Source organism: Triturus cristatus, chromosome 2_2 (genome assembly GCF_964204655.1).
Source record: "Triturus cristatus chromosome 2_2, aTriCri1.1, whole genome shotgun sequence".
NCBI classification, from domain to species: domain Eukaryota; kingdom Metazoa; phylum Chordata; class Amphibia; order Caudata; family Salamandridae; genus Triturus; species Triturus cristatus.
Genome location: NC_140582.1, coordinates 315,877,591 through 315,903,472, shown reverse-complemented (window position 1 = coordinate 315,903,472; position 25,882 = coordinate 315,877,591). Strand labels below are relative to the sequence as shown.

General features: G+C 48.3%; 1 protein-coding gene across 1 annotated transcript in view; it reads left to right on the top strand.

The window, feature by feature from the left end:
* The window catches only part of MCUB (mitochondrial calcium uniporter dominant negative subunit beta), a 419,698-nt gene that overhangs the window by 371,279 nt on the left and 22,537 nt on the right, over positions 1–25,882 (top strand). The window contains exon 7 of the mRNA XM_085641372.1: positions 7,678–7,794. Coding sequence (XP_085497498.1) covers positions 7,678–7,794 — 117 coding nt within the window. The remainder of the gene's footprint in view (positions 1–7,677; positions 7,795–25,882) is intronic.

Genomic DNA, 25,882 nt, shown 5'->3' with positions numbered 1-25,882 from the left:
TGCCTGGCCGTAGAACATATGGAGCAGGCGTGTTGGGGTCATGAAACACCACCTAGAATGCAGGCCTTTGAAAATAAGTTCCTTTGCCAGCTATTGGCCATCCTGAAATCGACCCCAAGTTTTATCTCCCACAGTGAACTGGGTATGGGCTATTTGGAAGATAGAGTTAAAATGGCCCCCCCTGTTACTGTGGGCTAAAATATGGTGCACCCCACAAGCCGGTTTCTCGAGAGACATTTTGAGCGACCTTCTGAACTTGGAGAATAGATACTCTATCCCGTGGCTGACATATGTCAGGAAGAGCTTTAATGATATGGGCCTGATTAATCTTTGTGATTTTCCAGATACCATTGGGCCCCAAACTAAGACCTTAGTTAAGGAAATAATTATTATGATGAATAAAGAGATTCGAATCGCAAGGTCAAGCCTTTTAAATTCAGTCCTTACCTATTTGCCAATTTCTACAACCCCTTGTATAGGGCAGTATTTAACCTGGGTGAGAAAACCTGAACGTAGATTTGATCTCACAAGGCTCAGGTTACATTTAATTAATTATTTGGTTTCTTTTCCTAACTGTGGTTCCTGGTTTGAATCCCTTCCGTTTTGCCCTTGTGATAATTCCTCACCTCAAACGACAGTGCATTTTATACTTTTTTGCACTTGATATAGCAGCTTGAGAAGACGTTTCTTACGACCACTTTTAAAGCACCAGCACTTTACATCGCACCAAAAGGGGATGATCTTTTTAAAATATCTAAATTCTCCTAAAGTTTGTTTCTCTATCCTTAATTATATCTTGTCTGCAATAAAATTGAGGAGGAGGTATGCTTCATAAAAATATATATATTTTTAGAACTGATGAGATTGTTTTTTTTTTTTTTTTAAAACCGTTTATTACAAAATTAAAAAAATATACAAAGATGGGCCTACAACCTTCAGGCCGGCAGCTAGCAAACAGAGGGAGCATATGGTACAAACAATAGCGCGCATGCTGCGGCAAAGGGAAACGCACAGGAGTTAGCAGCGTTGGTAGCCACACCATCCGGACCCCACATAACGGTTTCTTTTTTATATAAATAACAACAGAAAACAAATCCACAAGGCAACCCACAATCGGAAACAGCAGCATGTGCTCCCCTAGAAGGGGGACCCTACCAATCCATAGAAGTATCAAGGGGGGGAAAAGGTCAGGACAGGGACTAGGTGGACTCAGTGCCCGGTACCGGGGCGATAAACCGGCTAAGGGGACGGGGCCGGAGACGGATCGGGCAATAACGGCGGGGTACAGATTCCCCCGCGGTAGGCGTTCCAGGGGCCCCATACTTTCACCCATGTCCCAGGCTTACCTCTCGCAACATACACCACCTTTTCCCGAAACATGCACCAGTCCATGTTGTCCTTCCAGGCCGAGACAGTCGGCGACCTCTGGGAACCCCACAGTTGGGCAATGTCGCGTTTGGCCACCATATATCCCAGAGTCACCCACCACGTCTGTGGCGCCGAGTAGTCAGTTGGTTCCCACACATTCAGAAGGCATCTCCTCGCTTCAGGCAGCAGCGACACACGCGTAACCACCCGCAGGACCTCATGCACACCACGCCAGAATCGCTCCACCTCCGGGCATTCCCACAAAATATGAAGAAAGGTCCCCAAAGAACCACACCCACGCTTACACAGCCCGTCTACAGCATAGCCCATACGCCGTAGCCTTGGCCCCGTGACGTAGACCCTATGGAGTATCTTGAGCTGGACGAAGCGAAGGCGGGCCGGTATGGCCACCTCTTTCGGGGAGGCCACCGCAGAGACCCAGTCCTCGTCGTCCAGCTCCAATCCATCGGCAACCCATGCCTCACGAAGGCTAGTCAGCAATCCCGCGCGGTCATTAATACGTTTTTTATAGATTAGTGAAATCGTGCTTTCCGGTACATGTCCATCTAGCACTCTGTCCTCCAGAGGGGAATACTCCGGGATGGAGGCAACATCCGGGAAGACGGAGCATAGCGCATGGCGGATCTGCATATACCGAAAGTACTCCCTGTCCTGCAACTGGAATTCCGTCTGCAGCATCTCGAACGTTTTGAATCCCCCCCTAGTCCAGAGATCACCCACCCTGCTGATGCCTATCATGTCCCACTTCTCGAAGCCCTTCGAGGTCCACAGGGTGCCCAACTGCTCAGATGTGTATAGTGGCGACGCCCGGGTCAAACGATCTTTCCACCCCATCGCTACATTAGCCGCGTGCCACACTCGTACCATGACACGCGTGGGGCCCGTCAGACGTGCGTCGAGCGAGCTGGAGTAAAGCGCTCGGTTATAATCACCACCCCGCAATAACATCTTATCCATTTCAAAGGCCGGGTTGAGAGCGGGCCCGTACAGGCCGTGATTAATCGCAGCCAGCTGGGAGGCCCAATAATACCGTTTGATATCCGGGAGGGCAATCCCCCCGTCATACCACGGGAGCGTCAGCTTCGCCAGGGCGATACGCGGTCTCCCTTCCCAGAACAGGCGGCGCTGCAAACTCTCCACTTCGCGGAAGTAGCGCGCCGGGACGACGTCCATTGTGTTCTGCAGAGCGTACAGGAAACGCGGCAGCGACATCATCTTAAACAATGCCGCCCGGCCGAGCGGCGAGAGCGGCAAGCGCCTCCAACGTGCGACATCCTCCTTCAGGCGCTGGAGGGGGGGAAGCAAGTTCTGACTATATCGGGCCTCCGCGTCCAGGGTAATGAAGACACCCAGGTACCTAAATCCCCGCGGGGCGATCTGGATAGGACAGCCCCGCGGAAGGATAGGAGCCTCCCCGGAGAGAACATACACGCACGATTTAGCCCAGTTGATGACAAGGCCGGAGTTATGGCCAAATGAATGCAGTACATCAACCAGTACTATCAGTGATTTACGTGGGGAAGCCAGGTACAGGAGAATGTCATCAGCGTATAGGGATACGCGGTCCTCATACTCGGGGGTCCAGCGGAGACCACGGATAGAAGGATGCCACCGCAGCCACTCCGCCAGGGGCTCCAAGGCGAGCGCGAAAAGGAGCGGCGATAACGGGCAGCCCTGCCGCGTGCCTCTGCCCAGCTCGAACGGAGCCGATACTCTACCGTTCACGACCACCTGTGCCAGCGGGCCAGAGTACAACAATTTAACCCAACTGATAAACCCTGGGCCAAACCCAAATTTCGCGAGCGTCGCCCAAATATATGGCCATTCCAGTGTGTCAAACGCCATAGTGGCGTCCAAGGACGCCAAGATGGCCGGCTCCCGTATGTACGGGACACGTGCGAGCACCCCATGCAAACGCCGCAGGTTAAGCGCTGTGTTGCGATGGGGGATGAAGCCGGACTGATCCTGGTGAATCAAGTCACACACTACGCCGACCAGCCGATTGGCCAACACTTTGGCAAGAATTTTGGGCTCCGCATTCAATAGCGAAATGGGCCGATAGGATGTGACTCGGTCCCGCGGCCTTCCCTCCTTGTGGATAACCACAATTGTAGCCAGACGCTGGTCTAGCGGGAGGGAACCCGTCGAGTGGGCCGCAAGGAACATAGCACGGAGATGTGGTGCCAGCGTATCCGGTCGCAGTTTATACAACTCGATGGGAAGACCATTAGGACCCATGGCCTTGCCGGAAGCGACCGAGCGTATGGCGAGGGCAATTTCTTCAGAAGTTGGAGCGGCGTCCAACGACACTCTGTCCTCCTCCGAAAGGGAAGGCAGCGCGATATCTCTGAGCAGGGCATGGGAATCTTCTTCAGAGCGGGAGGACACCGGGGAATACACCCCACGGAAATAGTCTGCAAAGCAAGAAACAATTTCTTCCGGTTCAGTGACACACACACCATTCTGTTTCTCAATCAAAGGGACAACTCGACTCGCTCTCTCCTTTTTGTCCAGCCACGCAATCAATTTACCAGCCTTATCACCCACATCATACAGTCTCCCCTGTTGCTCTCTACTGAGGCCCCTGGCCGCCTCCGTGACGAGGGCCTTATAGGCCGCTTGCTTGAGTCGGAGAACATGTAATTTATCATCCGTCACCCCACATTCTAGATCACCCTCCAACTCGGTTATCTCAGCTTCAACACGGGTCACCTCCTCCTGCTCGCGCTTCCGGGAGTGGGAAATAAGGGACAGGGCCTCTCCCCGGAGTACCGTCTTGAACGCCTCCCACAGTGAGACCGCCGATGACACAGACCCCACATTCTCGTCAAAGTAGCGCTTAAGGGATTTAACCAGCTCCGCGCGAATGGTGGGGGTCACGCAGGTACCAGGGATTAATCGGGACCACCCTACCCTCTCCCCTCGGAAGAATATCAAAGCGCAACAAGAGCGGGGAGTGGTCCGAGATACCCCGTGCCAAATGGCTCACCTCCCCCACCCTCCCCACATGAGCCGCCGGAACCAGGACATAATCTAGCCGTGAGAGACTACCATGAGCCCCGGAATGGAAGGTGTACTGTAGCTGCGTGGGATGTTTCAAACGCCAACAATCCACCAGCCCCAAGGTATCCAAGAGGCCAGGCAACCACGCCTGGGCCCGGGGGAGATCCCTAGGGGGGTGACGGTCCACAGTTCCGGAAACCACAGCATTAAAATCCCCCCCCACCACTAGAATCCCCTCCGGAAGGCCTAGGAGTAGGCGCCCCAGGCCCGCAAAGGTGGTCGTCTGCAGCCCCGGCGGGACATATACTGACACAAAAACGACCACTCTGCCCTCCATTCTGCCCACCAAAACCGTGTAACGTCCCCTGTCGTCATGGAGCACCTCATCAATCTCCAACGGGAGCGAGTTCTTAACCATAATGCCCACACCCCTTGAACCAGACGTGAAGCCCGAATGGGCCACAAGGCGGTAGCCCCGTCGATTCATAGCACGAAAGGAGTTGCCAATGAGGTGTGTCTCCTGCAGAAAAACTATATCGGGCGAAATTCGCTTCAAGAACTGCAGGACCACACCTCGTTTTATCCTGTCCCCCAGTCCATTAACATTCCAGGACAACAAACTCAGTCCCCTACCCCCCATCATAAACAGAAGCCATCACTCGTCCCCCAGAGAGCACTTTAGAGATAACACAATGATACATTTGCCTTGTGGTGTAAACGAACAACACCCCACCCCAACCCACCCGCCCCAACAAAACTCCCCCCTCCCTGCACCCCTGCATGAGCCCGGACAGCCCCCCCAACTTGCAGTGTGCCTGTCGCCCCTATATAATGAAACTAGCTAGACCCCCTAGAGGAGGAAAGAGTACCCCTTCCAGACCCCACACAACCTCCATGGGAGAGGAAAGAACAAAGACAGAAGCTTGGTCGAAAGTGGCATCATAGTCGTCCAGAGTGAGGACCAATATCAACCCCTCAGTCCCGATCCAGTGGGCCGTCTCCTCCCGCCGCCCCCCCCCCCGCCATCCCGATCCCCAGACAGAGCGTCCAGCCAGTCCCCGGCCGCTTCGGGACGATCAAAAAAGTGCGTGCGACCATCCACCTCCACTCGCAGCTTGGCCGGGAAGAGCATGGCATATTTTAGGTTCATGTCCGGAAGTCGGCGCTTGACGCCCAGGAAGCTCAGTCTCTGCTTTTGGACCGCTTGGGTAAAATCAGGGTAAAAGTTCACCTCCATATTTTCCAGCTTAATCGGCCCTTGCAGTCTGGAGGCTTGCAAGATCGCGTCCCTGTCCCGAAAGTTAAAAATCCGGGCAATGAGAGGTCGCGGAGGGGCCCTGACCTTCGGCCTTCCCCCGGGAACTCTGTGGGCCCTCTCCACGGCAAAAAATTTACTCAGTCCCCGAGGCTGGAGATGGGTAGCGATCAAGTCTTCCACAAATAGATCCGCCGCCGCTTCCTCCCGTCCCTCGGGTACCCCGATGATGCGGATGTTGTTCCTCCGGGCCCGACTCTCGGAATCCTCAAGGCGCCGATCCATAAGTGCACTCGCCTGACGAAGTCGGCGCACCTCCGTTTGTAGGGCCGCCACCTCAGTCGTGAGGCCCGATGCGGTTTGGGCCAAAGAATCAACCCGGTCGTTGGTCTTGGAGAGATCAGCCCTCACCAGGCCAACATCCACGAGGACCGCGTCGATCTTATGTGCCAGGGTATCGAACCGCTGGCCCACCGAGGCCTTCATCTCGGCAATGGCGCCCATGACGTCTTGCAGAGTCAGATCCGTGGGCAAGTCCGGGGCATCAGAAGGGCCCTCAGAGGACTTGTGCGGTCCGCCAGGAGATCCCTTCTGGAGGGTATAGCGGTCCATGATGTTGGCCTGATGTACGGCGCCACGCCGGGTCGACTTGGTCTTTGATCGATCTCCATCTTGTTTCGTGGCCATCGCCACAGTTCTCACACTCGCACCAGCGACGCCGTAGAGGGCAGGCAATGGGGGCCACGAGCTCCGGGGGGGGCCACCCCAGATCGGCAGGGTGTGTCACAGCCGGCAGGCAGGCAGGGTCCCCCAGCGAGGCCACACCAACACAAAGAGCTCCGCGATCTCACTCGCAGAGAAGGCGAGGGGGTGCGAAAGTGAAAGCGAAAGTGCGGGGTACGCGACTCGCCAGGCCCAGCCCGCCGTTGTTGTTCACTTTGCCACCAGGTCACCCCCCAGCGCAAATCCGGGGTCCGGCGAGGAGAAGGCCGCAAACTTCAATCGGTGCTCACTCCGGCACCCGAGGTCCGATTTGAGAACGGGAAACGGGTACCACCTCAGCTCAGGCTCACCAACACAGTCCCCTCAACCGAGGCAGGATGAATACAGGATAAATGTAGGAGGTTGCGGAGGTCCTCGGGAGCCTCGCACCTACGCGGCCATCTTGGTTGCGCGCTAGGCTCCTCCTCCCCTGATGAGATTGTTAATAATTTTAAATGAATGCCAATCATCATGGGTGCTCATAAACCCCTGTTCAGTTTCTCCTTCCTTTCTACGGTCTTTTTCCTATCCTCCCCACCGTTCGAAGTTGATCCCATCGGCAGTTTAAACACCGATGCACAAGTTACACGAAATAGACGAATATATCTGATATGAGGGAAGAGCTACACGGACAGTATAGGGGAGACCGAGCTGACCCTAGATAACACATGACAAGTAGGCACAGTTGTGACGACTTACATGACGGTCTATCGGAACGCTTCAGTAGGAGACATATGGTATTAGTAATATCGTGAGGTTCAAAAGACTAAGTGATTAATGCAACCACCCATTGTACCCAGAAATGATAAATCACATTGTTGCATAGAAACGATTAGTCTGTAAAATCAGTTGAAACTCAATGTGGAAAGTTGTATGCAAAACCCTAATAAAAAAATTTAAACAAAAAAAATAATGGGTGCTCATAAAGTAATTTGATACTTTTTCTTTTAAATGTATACATTTATTGATGATCTAAATTCGCTTTAATTAATATGTGAAGTTTTCTCAATGATCTATGAATTAGAAAATGTATATGATATACATGTATTTTTAAATCTGTGTGTTTATGGTCAATTTTATGACCGGATAAAGACTATTGGACAGACTACAGAAGATATGGAAATTCCAAAATGGAACATCAAAAAGGAGAGTAATGCTGTACAAGCCAACATTAATTTAGTAAATAACACATTAGTTCGAGGTACTCTAAATTGTCATCGATTTAACAAAAATACTGAAGAGTGCTCTGTTTTTGCTTTCCTCATTAGGATTATGTCTACCCTGAAATTAAGGATCGGCAATTGCTAAACTACTTCTACAAGACAGCTAGAAGAAAGAGCTTTGATGTGGAGCAATATAACAAGCTAAAAGAGGAACTTTCTGAGGTAAATCCTAAAGTTATGTTCTCCTCCCTGCAGATGCCTACAAAAAATCATTTCAACGTTTGTAGCCAACATTTCTAAAGCAGTCATATTTCAATTAATAGCACAAATAATTAGCTTTCTTTTATAATATGCTAATTTGCTTATTATGTGATTATTAAAGCTTACTCTGCAGCACTAATATCTTCCCCTTCTGTCCCAAATCAGTGGCATTGCAAGAGGGACTATTACAAGAGGGCAGTAAATCACCCAGTATTTAGCGCCCCAATACTTCTCATCCAGGGGATACTCATCAATAGTTATAATCTATGAATAATCCCCGCCCACGTGCGGGATCCCGGAGCATATAGAAAATACGTATATATGCATATGTGAAAACATATACATGCAGCCTAAAAATGTTTAAAATATGGCAAAGCTGTAAATTACATAGGTTTGCATTGTAGTGCCCCCTAACCCATAAGGAAAAAGGAAGCACCAAGCCAATTGTCACACAACAATGCTTTATTGCCATAAAGCAAACCTGTAATTGCAGGAATTTGCCTGTAGGCTGCAGTAGAGTATCAAGAAACAAAGAAAACTGACACCTTGCCTTTAAGGCATTAGAGTAGGGGGACCGTGCCTTTAAGACCTGCAGGAGACCCCCTGCTCCCATGATGCACCACGGGTGGCAGTTGGGCCAGTTCTTTTTTCCGGCTCCTTCTGCGAGGATCCTGGAGCTTGAGATCTTCAGTTTTTTGACTGAAAGTTTGGTCATTCAGATTTTTAAAGAATTTTCGACATTTTCTGGCTCCTGAAGGTGTATTTTGCTGGTTTCCTGAAGAATTCCATATTTTTTCCAGTCAGAATGCCTGCTTTATTCAGGAAATGCCCTTCCTGTGGCAATAAGATGGCACTGGCGGATCCACACTCTGTGTGTATTGTGTGTTTGCCAACTTCACACAAGCCTGACCGGTGCCCCCACTGCCAGAAGTTTTCCAAGCGCACTCTGCGAGATAGAGAGCGCATTAAGCTACATGCCCAGCTGGAGAAGGAGAGAAGCCGTCGTGAAGGCGACCATTCATCTTCAAAACCACCTTCTTCAGCTTCACAATCTCAAAAACGGCGACACACCACCTTTCCTGACTCCAGGAAGACCAAGGTTCCAGGAGATTCGCCGTCGACGTCGAAGGTACTGTCGAAGAAGCAGAGGACGTCTTCTGCGTCTAGGGATTCATCTCGACGTCGAGATTCTCCGCCGCGAAGAAGTAAGTCGGCGTCGAGGCGCAGTCCTTCGGGCTCGAAGGCTGTTAGTCCGGTAAGATCTGGACTGTCTCCGTCGACATCGAGGCTTCCGTCGACGTCGAGACACTCTCCGCCTCCATCGAGGGGGGTCGGCGTCGCGAGATGCGGCGACGTACGTCTCGCCGCGAGTGGGTCGTTAGACGTCAAGACAAACACCCACTCGGCGACACGAAAGGTCGACGACTAAGTCACCAAGTCGACGTCGTGGAAGGTCGACGTCGAAGTCGCCAAGTCGAGATTGCCAGGCCGACGGCATGGAAGGTCGACGTCAAAGTCATCAGGGCGACCTCAAGCACCTGTTCGGCGACGAAGATCGATGTCTATGTCTCCACAACGCCGTAGGCGATCGGCGTCGAGACCGCCGTCGAGGACTGAACGCCAGTCTCAGCAATTGGCACCGACACAAACGTCATCGACGTCGATGGGTTCGACGTCGAAGCATACAGCTGCAGTGGCCACGGAGAGAGGAGTCAGATCTAGATCTTCTGGAGATCGATCATCATCTCCAGGTCTGTATATCGTGCAGATCTCTCCGGAAGGATCACCTAAGGCACCAGAGAAGTTCGGGCTTTCTCCTCGCTGGTTGGACGGCATGGGCACAGGTGACTGCAGAAGTCCGGGCTTGGACTATTCCCGCACGTACTCTCCCTCCAGGATCTCTCCGCACAGGAGCAAGTCTCCTCAGGGTAGTCGAATGCCGCGTTCTCCACGCCGGTCTCGATCCAGGGACCGTCCCTCTTCGCACAGAAGGCCAAGATCTCCTACAAAGCACAAATCACGGTCCAGGGCTCACCACAGCGAACGCCCCCACAAGAGGCGACACACCAGATCGCCCACCTGGTCTTCTTCCACAAGGTCCTCGGTCCGGGACTACTCTCCGACCTTGTCTTCTACACCTCCGTCACGAGTGTCCCCAGTTGATGACATCACTACTTTCTCTGACATCCTGGGTAGAGGTGCGCAGAAATTGAATATCACGCTGCACACCCCTTTGGCACCCACTTCAATCATTTTTGATACATTGCATCCCCGGTCAGCACCCAGACCTTTGCTACCATTGGTGCCAGGATTGTTGGAGCTGGCTATGGCCACATTTCTCACCCCTGCAACGGTGGGCTCTGTGCCTTCAAGAATAGCTAAAAAGTATAAGGCTCCTGCTGAGGACCCTTTGTTTCTGAGGGCGGACCCGCCAGCGGACTCAGTGATCGTGGCAGCTGCCATGAAGTCCCATTCTGCCTCCGTGTCGTCTTCTGTTCCCCCGGAGAAGGACAGCAAGCAAATGGACTCGTATGGCAGAAAGATGTGCAACACTTCCGCCTCCCACATGAAAGTGGCTAGTGCTTCAGCCCTGCTAGGGTGGTATGATCATTCTCTGTGGGATTCCCTCTCCAGATTTGTTGAGAAACTGCCAAGAGAAGACAGGCAGGATTTTACTGAAATCCTCCAGGAAGGTGGGCCTGATCAAATCATCAGTGCGGCTGCTGATGCTTCCGATCTCGCCGCACATGGCTATTCGCATGGCGTATGCTCTCGGTGCTCAGCCTGGCTAAGGCTAACGGGCCTCAAGCCTGATGCGCAGAAGAAGATCCTTAATCTGCCATTTAACGGGTCATCTTTGTTTGGGGCTCACGCTGATGATCAAATGACCAAAATGAAGGCGGAGTTGGACACCGTTAAAGCTGTGGGGCTGGAAAAGCGCAAGGAATATCGCAAGCGCTTTCGGCAGGGCGACAATCGTGCCTTTCATCAGCGCGTTCAAACACCCCAATGGTCCTCTCAAAATCAACAGAGGTCCCAGTTTCAACAAAGGGGCCGTGGCAGAGGGAGAGGAAGTGCAAAGCAGCAACAGTCCTCCACCAAACAGCCCTCAAAGCGGAGAGATCTTACTTCCTCCGCGCTCGTTCGCCACTCCGGTAGGAGGAAGTATCAGTGTTCACCTGGCAGAGTGGGAAGCTATTACAAAAGACAGATGAGTGCTGAATATTGTACAGCATGGCTACTTGCTGAGATTCAAGTCTCCCCCGCCGCAGGTATTACCACGGAGGCAGTACCTCCCTCAAATCCAAAAGCGGCTTTTACTGGACGAAGTAGCCACTCTCCACTCCAAAAACGCCATAGAGGAAGTTCCACTCCGGCAGAGAAATCAAGGAGTGTACTCCCGGTACTTTCTTGTTCAAAAACGAGGAGTGGTCCACGAGTACAGACCCATTCTCGATCTCCGTCTGCTCAACGGATTTGTCAGGAGAGAAAAGTTCAGAATGCTGGCTCTACATCAGATCTTCCCGCATCTTCACCAGGGGGACTGGATGTGTGCCATCGACCTACAGGATGCCTACTTCCATATTTCTGTCTCAGTGAAACACCGAAAATTTCTCAGGTTTCAGATCTCTCGTCGGCACTATCAGTACAGAGTTCTGCCATTCGGCCTCAAATCTGCTCCACGGACATTCTCAAAGTGTATGGCGGTGGTAGCTGCCTTCCTACGCAAACGGAAGATATTCGTCTACCCTTATCTAGACTACTGGCTCCTGAAGAGTTCCACTCCTGCTTGACTCCAGAGCCATCTCTCGTTTTGCCTCAATCTCCTACACTCGCTGGGATTACAGGTCAATTACAAAAAGTCGGTCCTCAATCCCACTCAGCGGATTCACTACCTGGGCGCCTCTCTGGACTCCGCAAAGGCAAGCGTGTGTCCTTCAGAGGAGAGGTTATCATCCATGCTTCAGAAATGTCACACGCTTCTCAACGCGGCATTTCCCACAGCCAGGCAAGTGTCGTCACTTCTGGGGTCGATGGCTTTGTGCATTTACATTGTACCCAATGCACGTCTTCACATGCGACCTCTGCAACAAGAACTAGAGGATCAATGGTCGCAGAGGTCCGGCCGCTGAGAGGATCGCATTTGTCTTCACCAAGCTGCCAAAGACTCCATCAGATGGTGGATGAAACGCTCCCATCTACTTCACGGCGTCCCTTTCCATCAGGCGCCTCCGACACAGACAGTGGTCACAGATGCCTCCATGCAGGGCTGGGGTGCTCATATGGGCCAGCTTCAATTACAAGGTCTCTGGTCCAATACCGAACAGTTATCACATCAACTTCTTGGAGCTACGAGCGGTCCATCTAGCTCTCAAATCCCTGTATCCGTCCCTCCAAACCAGCCATGTTCAGATTCAGACAGACAACACAACAACTATGTTCTATCTGAACAAGCAAGGAGGCCCCAGATCACGAGTCCTATCTCTGGAAGCTCAGTCCATCTGGCGATGGCTTCTGGCGAGAAACCTGTCCATCATTGCTGTCCACCTGCCAGGGACCCTGAACATGCAGGCAGACGGCCTCAGCAGAGACTTCGTCGAAGCGCACGACTGGGTGCTCAACGAAGACGTCGCTCAAGAGATCTTCCGGTTGTGGGGAGTACCGGACATAGATCTTTCCGCAGACGCGGCAAACAGAAAATGCCCCGTCTTTGCCTCCAGGTTCCCCCAACGGGGATCTCAGGGAACGCACTTTTGATCAGCTGGTCACGGACATTGCTGTACGCTTTTCCTCCTCTCCCTCTCATCCCAGCTGTAATACAGAAATTCTACTGGACCAGAACTCGGATGATCCTGATTGCTCCGGAGTGGCCCCGTCAGTGGTGGTATCCGGATCTCCTCCAGCTGTCAAAGGTGCCACACCGGAGGTTGCCTTGCCTACCGAACTTGCTGACCAAGGACCAGGGGAGAGTGTTCCATCCCAACCTCCCCTCTCTTCGCTTGACGGCATGGCTCCTGAATTCATCCAGTACGGACACTTAGATCTTCCAGCGGACTGTATGAACATCCTCCGGGAGGCAAAAAGACCCTCCACTAGGAAGTCTTATAACTTCAAGTGGAAGAGGTTCTGCATTTGGTGCAGAGATAACGCCCTTGATCCGATCTGGGGTCAAGAACAGGTTATTCTGCCCTACTTATTGTACTTGGCAAAGTCTGGGTTGAAGTACGCTTCCATCAGAGTCCACTTAGCTGCTATCACAGCTTATAGGAAATCTCCTACCCAGGTCTCATTCTTCCAGATGCCGGTAGTCAAAGATTTCTTAGAGGGGCTTAAGAAAGTATTTCCACCAGTGAGGTCTCCTTCCCCTTCCTGGGAACTCAATATTGTTCTCTCTAAGTTGATGGGAGCCCCTTTTGAACCGATTCATAAGGCCTCCTTGCAGCATCTGACCTGGAAGGCTGCCTTCTTAGTAGCCATCACTTCTGCCCGCAGGGTGAGTGAAATTCAGGCCCTCTGCTGCAAGGAACCTTACACTGTTTTCCATGCTAATAGAGTGGTGCTACGTACTCATCCGAGCCTCCTGCCCAAGGTGGTCTCGGACTTCCACATTAATCAGGTGATCACGTTGCCCACCTTTTTTCCTCAGCCGACCACTCCCCCGGAGAGAGATTTACATTCTCTTGACCTCCGGAGGGTATTAAAATTTTATCTTGCTAAGACCCTTTCGCTTAGAAAGTCTGACAGGCTCTTTGTCAATTACGGTCCAACGAATACCGGGCTGGCTGCCTCCAAGAGGTCCATTGCTGGATGGATTGTCTCATGTATAGCCTTGTCTTATCAACTCTCTCACAAGGTTCTGCAGGGTAGACCAAAAGCACACTCTACTCGAGGGAAAGCTTCAACTGTAGCTCTCCTTCGCAACGTTCCCATGTCTGAAATTTGCAAAGCGGCTACATGGCGCTCAGTACATACTTTTACACGCCATTATTGCCTAGATTCAGACGCACAGGCCGACTCCCAGGTGGGGCAGGCCTCTTTGAGGAATTTGTTTGCATAACTGCTATGCTAATGTGATATTAATGCATGTTCTAAATGCTGAACTGCTCGTCCGCGAGACTTTGGGTATGGGCTGGCTACTCTATTCATAGATTATGACTATTGATGAGTATCCCCTGGATGAGAAGGATTAGTTACTTACCTGTAATCCTAGTTCTCATCCAGGGGTATACTCATCAAAGTCATAAGCGACCCACCCACCTCCCCGGGCGAGCATTTTTTCTCCTTAAGTTATTGTTGCAGATCTACTCAGGTGCGAGTGCACTGTCAAAAAGAACTGGCCCAACTGCCACCTGTGGTGCATCATGGGAGCAGGGGGTCTCCTGCAGGTCTTAAAGGCACGGTCCCCCTACTCTAATGCCTTAAAGGCAAGGTGTCAGTTTTCTTTGTTTCTTGATACTCTACTGCAGCCTACAGGGAAATGCCTGCAATTACAGGTTTGCTTTATGGCAATAAAGCATTGTTGTGTGACAATTGGCTTGGTGCTTCCTTTTTCCTTATGGGTTAGGGGGCACTACAATGCAAACCTATGTAATTTACAGCTTTGCCATGTTTGAAACATTTTTAGGCTGCAGGTATATGTTTTCACATATGCATATATATGTATATATATGTATTTTCTATATGCTCCGGGATCCCGCACGTGGGCGGGGATTATTCATAGATTATGACTTTGATGAGTATACCCCTGGATGAGAACTAGGATTACAGGTAAGTAACTAATCCTTCCTCACCTTTAGAGTTAAAAATACTGGGGGTATTAGTAACTCGTAGAAACGGGCAGTACCACCTGATGACAAGTGGATCTCTGTGTTTCTTTTGAGAAATGGAGAATTACTTGGGTAGGGGGGGGAGGGGTACCTTGACGGCAGCACTAGATTACAAAGGATCCCAGGATTGATGGAATCCTAGATTCTTGGAGCTTTGTCTACCAGAATGCGAGTAAAAGACGCATGGCCTTGATTTTCAATAAATGTGAACCCAACATTGGATTCCCAGGTGAGGGAACTCTAATCTAACATTCCTCAAATGTACTTAGAAGCATCTTAGTGTCTTGTTCTTCTGATGCCATCTTGCAGTCATCATTCGCTCAAGTCATTGCCATCACCAACTCTGAATATGGTTGGGGAATATGTTGAAATAGTCTTCAAATCACAAAAAGTTTGTCAGGAAAGAGCACAGTGCTGTCCATAACAATACTAGATCAAGTATATTGAAGCTAAACTCCAATGTCACTCTCCTCCAAAGAAAAGATGGTCACTGTACTGTGCCAGGGTCTACCCATAAAAAACACGGTGGAACATATTCTAAGGTAATATGCTACTTATGTTGCACCTTTGAGAGGAGTCTATTGCCAACCCCGTTACCCTGGTTAAGGAACTGTCCTTAAATGGGGAAGAGGAGGGTATGACAAAATCTCTATATGTCTCTAGCTTTAAGTCTGTTCCGAGTAATTTGGACTCTTAATCTTCACTTCCAAAAACTCTTCAGTTTATTTCCTGCTATGTGGTAGTGTTAACTCGAAGCTACAGAACACTGACTTGGTTTCTTTCATTAAACAGTTTGATTGTATTTGTTTACAAGGAACATGGGTGTGTAAACCCTTTTACTTATTGATAGTTTTACGACTTTTGTAGCTCCTGTCTCTCCATTCAATAAGGGTAAGGGTGATTTAGCCATCTTGTTATGATTAAGACTTTTCAACTCTGCATATATTTTTTACTAGTGATTACCCATACTACCAGGTGATTTACATGGATAGTATAGGTTCTAATAAAACTATTTTGGTGAACTGCAATAACAACTGGAAGCCAGTTGAGGGTCCTGAGTGATTGGGGAAATGCAATCTGTTAAAAGTCTTGCTGCTGCATTTAGTGTCACTTTCATTGTGGCAAAGCTGGATTTAGGTAAACCTATGAGGGTTGCATTTCCATAGTCCAAACCTTGAGTTCCCTAGAGATTGAACCGCCGTTTTGAGGTCATCAAGCGATATGAATGGTTTAAGTTTTTTTAGAAGGGGCAACATTGCTTCAAAGCCAGACCTATTGGCATTGCCAATGCTTATTTACACTACTGCTGACAGTCACGCCTGATGCACTGAGGTGATTGCTGCTCATAATGTTCCATGAGATGGCTGATAATGTAATCTGGTCTCATGTGGCCCTTATTACAACACTTATGACAGTAGTATCTCTGTGAGTTCCTGTTAGAAATTGGATTTTTGGTAGGCTTGGGCATGTGCCAAAGCCAGGCAGAAACCACCACTCTAGTAAGGATAAGGGAGTTACACTCCTAAAATAACCCCTGCTCACCCCTTGGTAGATTGGCATGAGCAGTCAGGCTTATCTTCGAGGCAGTGTGTAAAGTATTTGCACATAACCAACAATAATAAGCACTACAAAAGGACACCACACCAGTTTAGAAAAATATCCAATATTTTTATATACTTAAGACAAGACCAAACAACGATAAAAATCCACAATACAGTACTTAAAGATCTTCAGTTATCAAAATATGCTTGAAAAACAGTTCCTTGATGTCGATAGCTCCGTCCGGGGCTATCACGGCGTCGTGAACAAACAAATCCCAAACAGTTCTGGCTGACCGTGGCGTCGCGGGCCAGCTAGGGTGTCGGGAAGACCAGCAAACAGTACCTTTTAGAAATGCAGGGTGTCGGCGACCTCTTGTTGAGCTTCTGAAAGCACGGCGTCTGCAGGCATCGGTTCCGGAGGTCGGTGCAAGAGTCGTCGGGCCCTCGAAGTCACACACGTTACAGATCGAACTCCTCTCTGTTGAAGTCAGGAGCGCTGGCGTCGGTAGGCGTCAGGTGCTGCAGTGCGAAGTGCAGCGGTGCGGCGTGCGGTGCCCTCCGGTAGTGGTGCGAGCAGCGACTCGGTGGCGGCGTCAGATGGCGTCGTCGGTGAGACTAGGGTCGCGGTGTCAAGTGAATGCGGTGCTCGTCGCAGTGCTGGCAGGTCGTGGTGCAAGCAGCTGCGTCGTCGTTGCTGAAGCGCTGTAGTCGGCTGACAAACTGGAGTTGATGGCGCAGGCGTCAGTAGGCCAAGGCTGCGGTGCGGGATGAGGGCGTGCGTCGTGTAACTGTACGAGTAGTGCTCTCCAACCACTGCGCAAGCAGCGGCATAGATTTCAGCATGGAGCGTCGTCGTCGGGGGATATCAAGGCGTCATTGTGAAGTGAGGCGGTGTGGAGTGCGGTGCCCACACGTCGCGGTGTGAGCATCGGCTCGGTGACGGTATCAGCATGTGTTGTCGGTGAGACCAGTGTGGCGGTGCCCTCTGCGGTGCCTTCAGGACACGGAGTCGGCAGCGTCGTCGTCGACGGGTTGCTTCTTCTTCTGTTGCAGCACAAAACACACAGTCCCCAGTGCTGAGGGCAGAAGAGCTTGAAGTCTTGGCTGTTCCTGAGACTTCTTGAACAGGGGGCAAGCTCTACCTCAAGCCCTTGGAGAAACTCACAAAAGTAAATTGCAGAAAGTTCAGTCCAGTCCTTTCACTGCCCAAGACAGAAGCAGCCACTGCAGTCCAACACAGCAAAGCACACAGCAAAGTGGTAGTTCCTCCTCACAGCTTCTCCAGCTCTTCTTCTTGGTAGTCTTCTTGGTCCAAAAGAGTTCTAAAAGTCAGGGGTCTGGGCCCCAATATTTATATCCCAAAATCCTTTGATCTCTTAGGCAGAGAGTGTCTGTGCCCAGCTAGAACCAGTTCTTCCTTCTCTGGTGTGACTTCCTGGCAGGTGGTGGAGACGACATGGTCAGAGGCAGACCAGGCTCTTTGAGGTGCAAGGAAATCTCCTCCCCCTTCCGCAATTGCAGCCCAGGTGTAGTCAGCCCTTTCCTGACCCACCTAGACTATCTGGAGCCACTCCTGCTCCCAAGCCTTCTGTCATCCAAAACCCAGACAGGCAATTCACATTCCAGCAGAGGCACACGGGATGACTGAGCAAGAAAATACCTGCTTTCTAAAAGTGGTATTTTCAAACACAGAATGTAAAAATCACCTTCACTAAAAGATGCATCTTTAGATTCTGAGTTCAGGCATACTAAACTTTATTTTCCTACCTAATTCCCCGGGCCAGTTATGTTTATAAGATGTTATAAACAAATTCCCAATTCAGTTCTATGGGGAACAGGTAGCCTTGCAATAGCGAAAAAAGAAATCGACCGTAATTCACTATCAGGACATGCCACACAAACCAGGGCATGCCCTACCTTTCACATACACTGCACCCGGCCCACAGGGGTACCTTGGGCCTACCTTGGCGGTGGCTGACATGTAAGAAAAGGGAAGGTGAGGGACTGGCAAGTGTGTGCACTGGCCAAGTCGACATGGCAGTTACAAACTGTGCGCAGACTCCGCAATGGCGGGTCTGAATTACCTTTTCAGGGCTACTCACATGGGTGGCACAATCAGTGCTGCAGGCCCGCTAGTAGCATTTGATTCACAGGCCCTGGCAAACTCAGTGCACTTTACTAGGGACTAACAAGTAAATCAAATATCCAATCATGGAAACACCAATCTATAACACAATTTACCACAGATACCATTGATCAGCAGTGAGAAAAGTGTGCAGAAACACTACGCCAGCAAAAACAGAGTCAAAATCGGGAGGTCGGAAAGCATAACTCGGGGGAAACACGCCAAAAGATGCCAAATCTAAAAGTTCCACTGAACATAAGTAACTCTTACTATACAAAAGGTTAGAGACTTCTGCTATAAACCGATCCTTACTATCTTCCAACCTACTTCTCTATTTCCCAGATCCCCTGCTCCTTGTACAGATCCTGACATCCCTCTCCATCTGTTTATTGTATAGAACTTGACTTGCTTAAGTTCTGAATCTTCGATAAAGCCCTTATCAAAGTCTACTTGGTGATGACATGACATACTTCCTTTTCTATATGTCCATCCACTTGTTATCTACCATTACTATCCACTCGCCACCTTTCAAATTCTGAACCGAGAAAAATCAAACGCAATCAGCTCTGCCTTACGACTGTTCCTACCTTCTCTTATTTATCTACGCAGATATGTTGTACAACGCACCTTCACTTGAAGCTTACTCTGCTTGATTATCCTGCTACTGATTGAAATTTGCAACAGCATTAATATGCTGATTGTGCATGTATGCCAGTGCAAAAACCACAATGCAACCCTGAAGACCACAGCCTTATGTGAAAACAGTTTGTGTCAATCACTTAAGCCCTGTTGATGCAGCTAAGTGGCATCTATAAAACATCTAAATGAGCATAAGCGGTAATAAAAAATGTATTATAGCATTGAGGGTAAAACGCCATTTGATGGTACGCAGAGGTCAAACCCACAGCTATGAACCTGTCCAGGATAAATAATAGCAAAGATGTTCGGCGAGTGTGCTTATTCATCCAGATACAATTGCTTAGAACCCTCAAATGATTACATATTCTTCCATCTGGCTTTCTGTCTGTTGCTAACAAGACTATCCACTCATAGGCCTTAATTGGTTCATTAACATTCCCAATGTGCAATCGTTCTAGCTCCCATATTCACAGCTGATTAGGTGTGACGGGAATGCAGCATATCTTATCAATAACTGAACTTAATTGTCCTTTCAGACTGTTTCATGGAATGAAAATATTGATCCAAGGAGTGTGCTAAAAACCTGTAATGATTACTTTTTTGCATAGTATTTCCTAATACTCTTCAACAAAATCAACATTTATTTTTCTGACCACAGTTAAACCACCACTTTTCAGCCCCTTTCTTAGTCGCATACGTCATCCTATTGATCATCCAATTGTCGAATTCTACTTATTAATAGAAGATGTTTTGGAGACACTGCCTATGCTGCAGTCTGGTATTGCTGATTTCTTGATTCTGAAAATTCCCACAGAAATCAAGTTTGCATGCTAGTCTCTCCAATAACTGTGAACAGAAATTCAGGATTCTCAGCATTTGACCTCCTGTACACTCACTGGACAAACTTTGGCATTAGCTACTCCCAGCACTCAATTTTCTAAGCTAGTGTTCTCCGGAGCTTTAACACATTTCACAAAACACATGCATCGTGGTACTTACGAAGTTACAGTGGCATGTCTTATCACACTTCTTAAACATGATTGCGATGGATAATTCTTTGCTATTGGCCAAATGACTAAATATACCTCATTCAAAACATGATCCCTTTCTTACTTGTTTACTGCATACTATACTACATTTGAAACCCTTGTTAACATTATTATAATCGTGGTATTCCTATACCAATCATTTCCTCTCCCACCAGTCTTCATAGTCATTCACCTCAAAATGTATGCCTCATAACAGGTCCGTTTTGGGACAAAAGTCTTGCATGGGTTGTTTGTTGTAAGATATGAGCATTGTGGCCTACCCAATGTGGCTTCAAATCGTTAGATCACTGAGAAAGGATTCCATTTGTTGCTCCTGCACTGAGTGTTAATTGCTGTACTCTGCTGGATTGAGGGTTCATCAAAATCTACTCCCATCTATACCTGACAGAGAATATTGTTCCTGTATCGGACTATGGAGAGGTTTACAGTTGGTGGCAGTGTACCACTGAAAGACATGTCTACTGACCCTCTTGGTAAAATCTGTGCAGTCTCCCATAATGGGGTACCTTCACTTCTATGAGACTGTATCATGTGATTTTGCTTACGGCAGTATGCATGGAGAAGACACATTGCATGGCACGCTAGATAAGGGGTCTTTGTCAGAGGACTTATCCCATGTTGTCTTCTCTGACTTAAAAAAAAAAATACTCTTAATTTGTATTTATAATTTACATGTAATTCAATTGCTGTAGAATAACAATTGTATTTGACACTACAAGTAAATCACTGTTCCCGGTGTGGCAAATAGTATGTTAGGATAATCGTTTAGTGTCAAATAAAATGGATGTAAAGACACCTGTATTTGATGGTGGAGCTCCAGACAACAGAGTTGGAGAAAAAGAAAATAGGAGACATTACAACTTTTACGGAAATACCACCACTGTAATATGATTGTCGTCAGTTCATGCCCTAAATTATGAATATGGGAGCATCCAAGGGAACATTTTATTAGGGAAGGTAACGAGCTCAGGATAATTTATGCAGACCAAGTTAGGGGCCGGGTTCTCTTACTCTTGAAGGAGCAACTTGAACCTAAACCTCAGACAAATTCTCGGGATCAAAGTTTTTATCAAAACTCGTTTGGCAGCCTGTGCTGCCCTGTTCTAAGATCTGTCAAGTGTCCAGCATGTAATTTATGGCTTGAGTCTGTCATAAAACCCATCCCTGTGAATAGATGTTGTTCTTCACCCTTTGTTGAAGTTGGGAGTTGCCTAGTGACCCTGCTCTGAATGTCTAGCCTGGCTTTGTCTAAAATGCATCCCTCTCTTGGCAGTCCTGCCACACCTTCCCACCCCCTCGACCCCACAACAGAGACACAATTTCCAGGAGGATGAGACCTGCATTGGTTGGCTGCAATCCTAACTTTTGAAGGTGGTGCATCTGCTCATGGGTTTTGGCTTCTCACCTCAGTTTTACTTCAGTTCTGGCCTTCTGGAGTAGCTTTAGATTTAGAATGGTGCTCTGCAAGGCCAGCTCTGTTCCATGCTTCTTTACCCCTCAATAGAACATTAGCAGATGAACTATCCTTTGAGGAAAGAAGCTTCTTTAATCTGGAACAAACACAACTAACTTTCACCTGCATGGAGGATGATTTGGTGGTGAGAGTCTGGCTCGGAAAGTACTGTAGCACTTTAACCTAAAAGTTCTGTGGTTGTCCCCAATGAGTACCTTCCATCCGAGTGGGTGATCCCAAACCAATGGGTTCCCTACCACAACGGTAACAGGAATCAGACATTCAAAAGATACCACCCACTTAACATTGTGAGGCTCCTATGGGTGCAGCAGTGACGTACACTCCATTCTACTTTATCTGATAACACAAGGAAAATGTACTTGAACAAGAAGATTGACTAGTCCCTTAAACTATGTTGGGGCCTTACTCCTCCGCTGTCCAGCACCAAATCCCAGGACACCATGGTAGTATGAAAGTGATCTATAATTTAAACGGTGACTTGTGCATTGGGTATCTCTCAATATGGTTCGGTAAAACAATACATAGTTGCAGGAAACATGTTCTGTTTTACTTGCCCTTGTCAACAAGCAGACTGACTCTTTCGATGGAGAGTAAGGAAAAAAACAGCTGTTGCTGTTCTTATGGAAATGCCCCAATCCCTGAGATTTGCACAGCAGTCATCTGGAGGTGGGTCCACACTTTCCAAAAATAATATTGCAAGACTGACTCCAACAATGGTCCTCAGTGGGTCACACCTTCCTATGCAATATGTTTGCATAATTGGATTTGCACCTTTTTATCGGCCATATCATGTGGTTTACCCTCCTCCTGTTTGGAGGGATGAGTTTGCTATTGTAATACATTGTTTATGAATACCAATGATGATCCGACGATGGAGAAGGAAAAGCAATTTACTTGTAATCCTAGCCATCATCGAGACAGTGGAAAAAGAGAACAGAATGCAGGCTACATAACCTTACCTTTCAGATCACTATTGAATTTCAGTTACTAGTCCATATCATCGCCGATATGGGGTTCACGACCATTCTACCTTTATACACGAAAGGAGCTCTCTAACCCCATATGTCCATACAGCTTCCTAGTTCTGGTCAATGAAAATAGTGAACATAACCTATGCCCTCTTACATTTTATTTTATCCATATGTCTGTCCCGATTTCCCTGTTTTCTTCCTGTATTCTTAGATTGTTTGGTTTTCTTGTGCCCATGCATGCTCAGTAAATCACCAGCCACCCCCATTGGATGTGTTGGTGAAGAGGAGCTCAAGGATGTGCAAAGCCTGTTGGAAGAACACGTTTTATCCTCTGCTTCATGCGTAAGGAAAAACTGACTTTGTCAGCCTATTTTCTATGCACTTAAGCCACTAATCATTGGACTGCCACTAATAGGGGCTGAAATGGCAAAAGATCCTGTTGCCCTGCCATTCTCTTTTTATGCCCTAGTACTGCTGCCTTTATAACTTTATGCGGTTTGTGTTATGTTTAATGTACCTGACAGTGGCGATTGGTGACGTCAAAAAATGGTGGTGGGTTACATACATTAAAACAGACAAACATTAAACAATTACATTAATACATACATTAAAATAACCATCTAAGAAAGAAAAAATAAATGTTCCACTTGCCTTATCCTGCCGCACGTCCTCGATGCTCTCCCGTCCCTGGCTCCAGACTCCTCCGAGCATGAGGTGACGTCAAACAGCCAACTAGCTTATCCAGCTCAGACACTGCTCTCATGCTGTTCACAACGTTAAACAGCATGAGTGAAGCGTGTGGATTAGCTGGAGCAGGCTGGCTCAGCGATACTAAAGGCGCTGGAGGCCTGTGCCTGCTCTCCAACCCAGCTGTCTTGGAGAGGTTTGAATTGCGCATGTTGGGCTGGCCGTAGTAAGACAGCCAGCTAAACCTACGTGCACACTTCAAACTGAAATGGCCATTCCTCATTGCTGCCAATCAGCAACAATGATGCACTGGGCCTGCCCCCTCACTCTGTTCAGTTTAGAGTAAAAAACAAAATGGTAATAAAATCATCTATTATCATTTTATTTTTCACTCTTTTTGCAGCAGTGTAGGGGTGCGACGCTCCTATGGGGAGTCGCCGCTGCTGACTATATTCACTGTATATATCTGATTTGTTACTAATGCATCAAAAATGTAAACTTGACTTAGCAATGCTTCAATGCTATGTCAAAAAAAGGAAAAAAGTATAATGGCAAGGTTTAAAATAAATCGCAGTTTGTGATTTTGGCAGCTCTAGTCATCGACACCAAGATGTCCAAGACTTTCACAATTGGCCCCTCCAAGATAGGTCCTGCAGTGTTAACATGACAGTCTTATTACCAGTAGCACAGTGCAACATGACGCGATCAGCTCAAGAAGCCTGTGGTATAGTAGCTATAACTCACCTAGGTGTGTAGAGTGGTTACATGTGGTGAGGTGTTCTTCAGTATGTGTCACAATCACTGTTGTCACCCAATAGTATGGCTTGCAATCAGGGTTGGCTGCGTGGCTTCAGAGTATCAAAAGCACAATAAACTTGCAACAGCTTTGGCAAGACGATAGTGCAGGTTTGACAGTGTGCTGCATTGTCACTGTACCACAAGCCTTGCAAGCCTTCCTCCCGGCTGACAACAGTGACTGTGACACATACTGAAGAACACTTTTTTTTTGCATTTTGTGCAAGGTAAGTGTTTTTTTGTAATTTCATTTGACCTATCCCATCGTCTGTCGACTCCCCCGCGTTCACTCTTAACCTGTGCTGGTCGCCACTGCTACTTGCACATTCAGAACTCACATCCTTGGGCAAGCGTACCTTGACATTGTGCCATAAGAATTGCAAGCTTTCCAGAAGAAAGGATGTGCAGGCACACAATGCACTTTATCAATTGAAGCACCCAGCTGCGCAACACGCAACATCCTTGAGCAATAACGCACTCCTTAAAGGCGTCTTAGCGATGCCATGCCAAGAAACCTGGAATTGCCATACCTTGTGAACCGTAGTACTGTAATGTTTGTGAATATCAAAAAGTAGTATATCTGCACCCGTTTGTACTATTATTGCTACAGCTGCATATATGCGCTACCGCTTTTTGCACACAGGCCTCTTGTATTTTACATTCTAAAATGGTGTCAACTGGAAAAACGACTTTTAGGACAGAAACTTTGAATCCAGTGCATGCATATCTGCAGATTACGTCTTAATATATTATGTATAATAGGACTGGTTGCTCAAAAGGAAAACAACTTCCCTTCAAATGTTTAGAAAATCATCTAAAACACAATTCTTTAAGAATTAAATCTGTGAAGTACTCATACAATATAATGTAATAGTGACCAAGTAGTATCATTCATATGCACTCCAATCTTGGCAGCATGCCTACAGCAAAAAAGCCTGTCTCCAGAGTCTCTCTTAGCAACTGAAATGCACAGTTTATCATTTGTAGTAAATAAGGGACAGTGCGTGCGCTGACATAAAATACCACCCACCAATACTACCCACAAAATACCACCCACAGATGCCTTCTTTTTGTGCTCCCAGGGCACTGTTGTATTGCTGAAGGGGCTGCAGACGCCAATGTGAGTCTTTAATATAAATCACACCAATGCTAAATGTGTGCCAGCACTATCACACGGAGGTGTGTCCTCATTCACATGGGCAAAAACAACAGTTGATGGACAGAATGCAGAACAATGTCATACATTCACCCCAGTACAGAGATCTGGGCCTAAATCCATCGTTTTTTTGCTCACCATGCCGTTCCAGTGTGAACCCAGCCATATGTAAATCAGTCTTGACCCTGTGCCTCATGGGAAAGTCCAGCCCGAACTGCCAAGCCAGGTCCTCCCTGGACTGGTAACAAGCATCCTAGGACCGGTTTCGGGGTTTCACCCCTCTTCAGCCAGGATAGCTTGATTCCAGTGGCATGGAGAGCACGGGACCCACGTCTGCAATACCCTTCCCACTCGGGGTGACAAATGCAAAAACAACAGTTGATGGACAGAATGCAGAACAATGTCATACATTCACCCCAGTACAGAGATCTGGGCCTAAATCCATAGTTTTTTTGCTCACCATGCCGTTCCAGTTTGAACCCAGCCATATGCAAATCAATCTTGACCCTGTGCCTCATGGGAACAGTCCAGCCCGAACTGCCAAGCCAGGTCCTCCCTGGACTGGAAACAAGCATCTGGTTGGACTGGACTGTTCCCATGAGGCACAGGGTCAGACTGATTTGAATATGGTCATGTCTGAACTGGGGTGGTGGAGTGAGCTAAAGAATGATGGATTAAACCCAGATCAGTTGACTGGGGGTGAGTATTTGATTTGCTCAAGCGCTTCGTCCATAATCCCCTTTGGTATCGCTTTGTTCGCCCTAAATTGGCAGGGTATGCCCAGA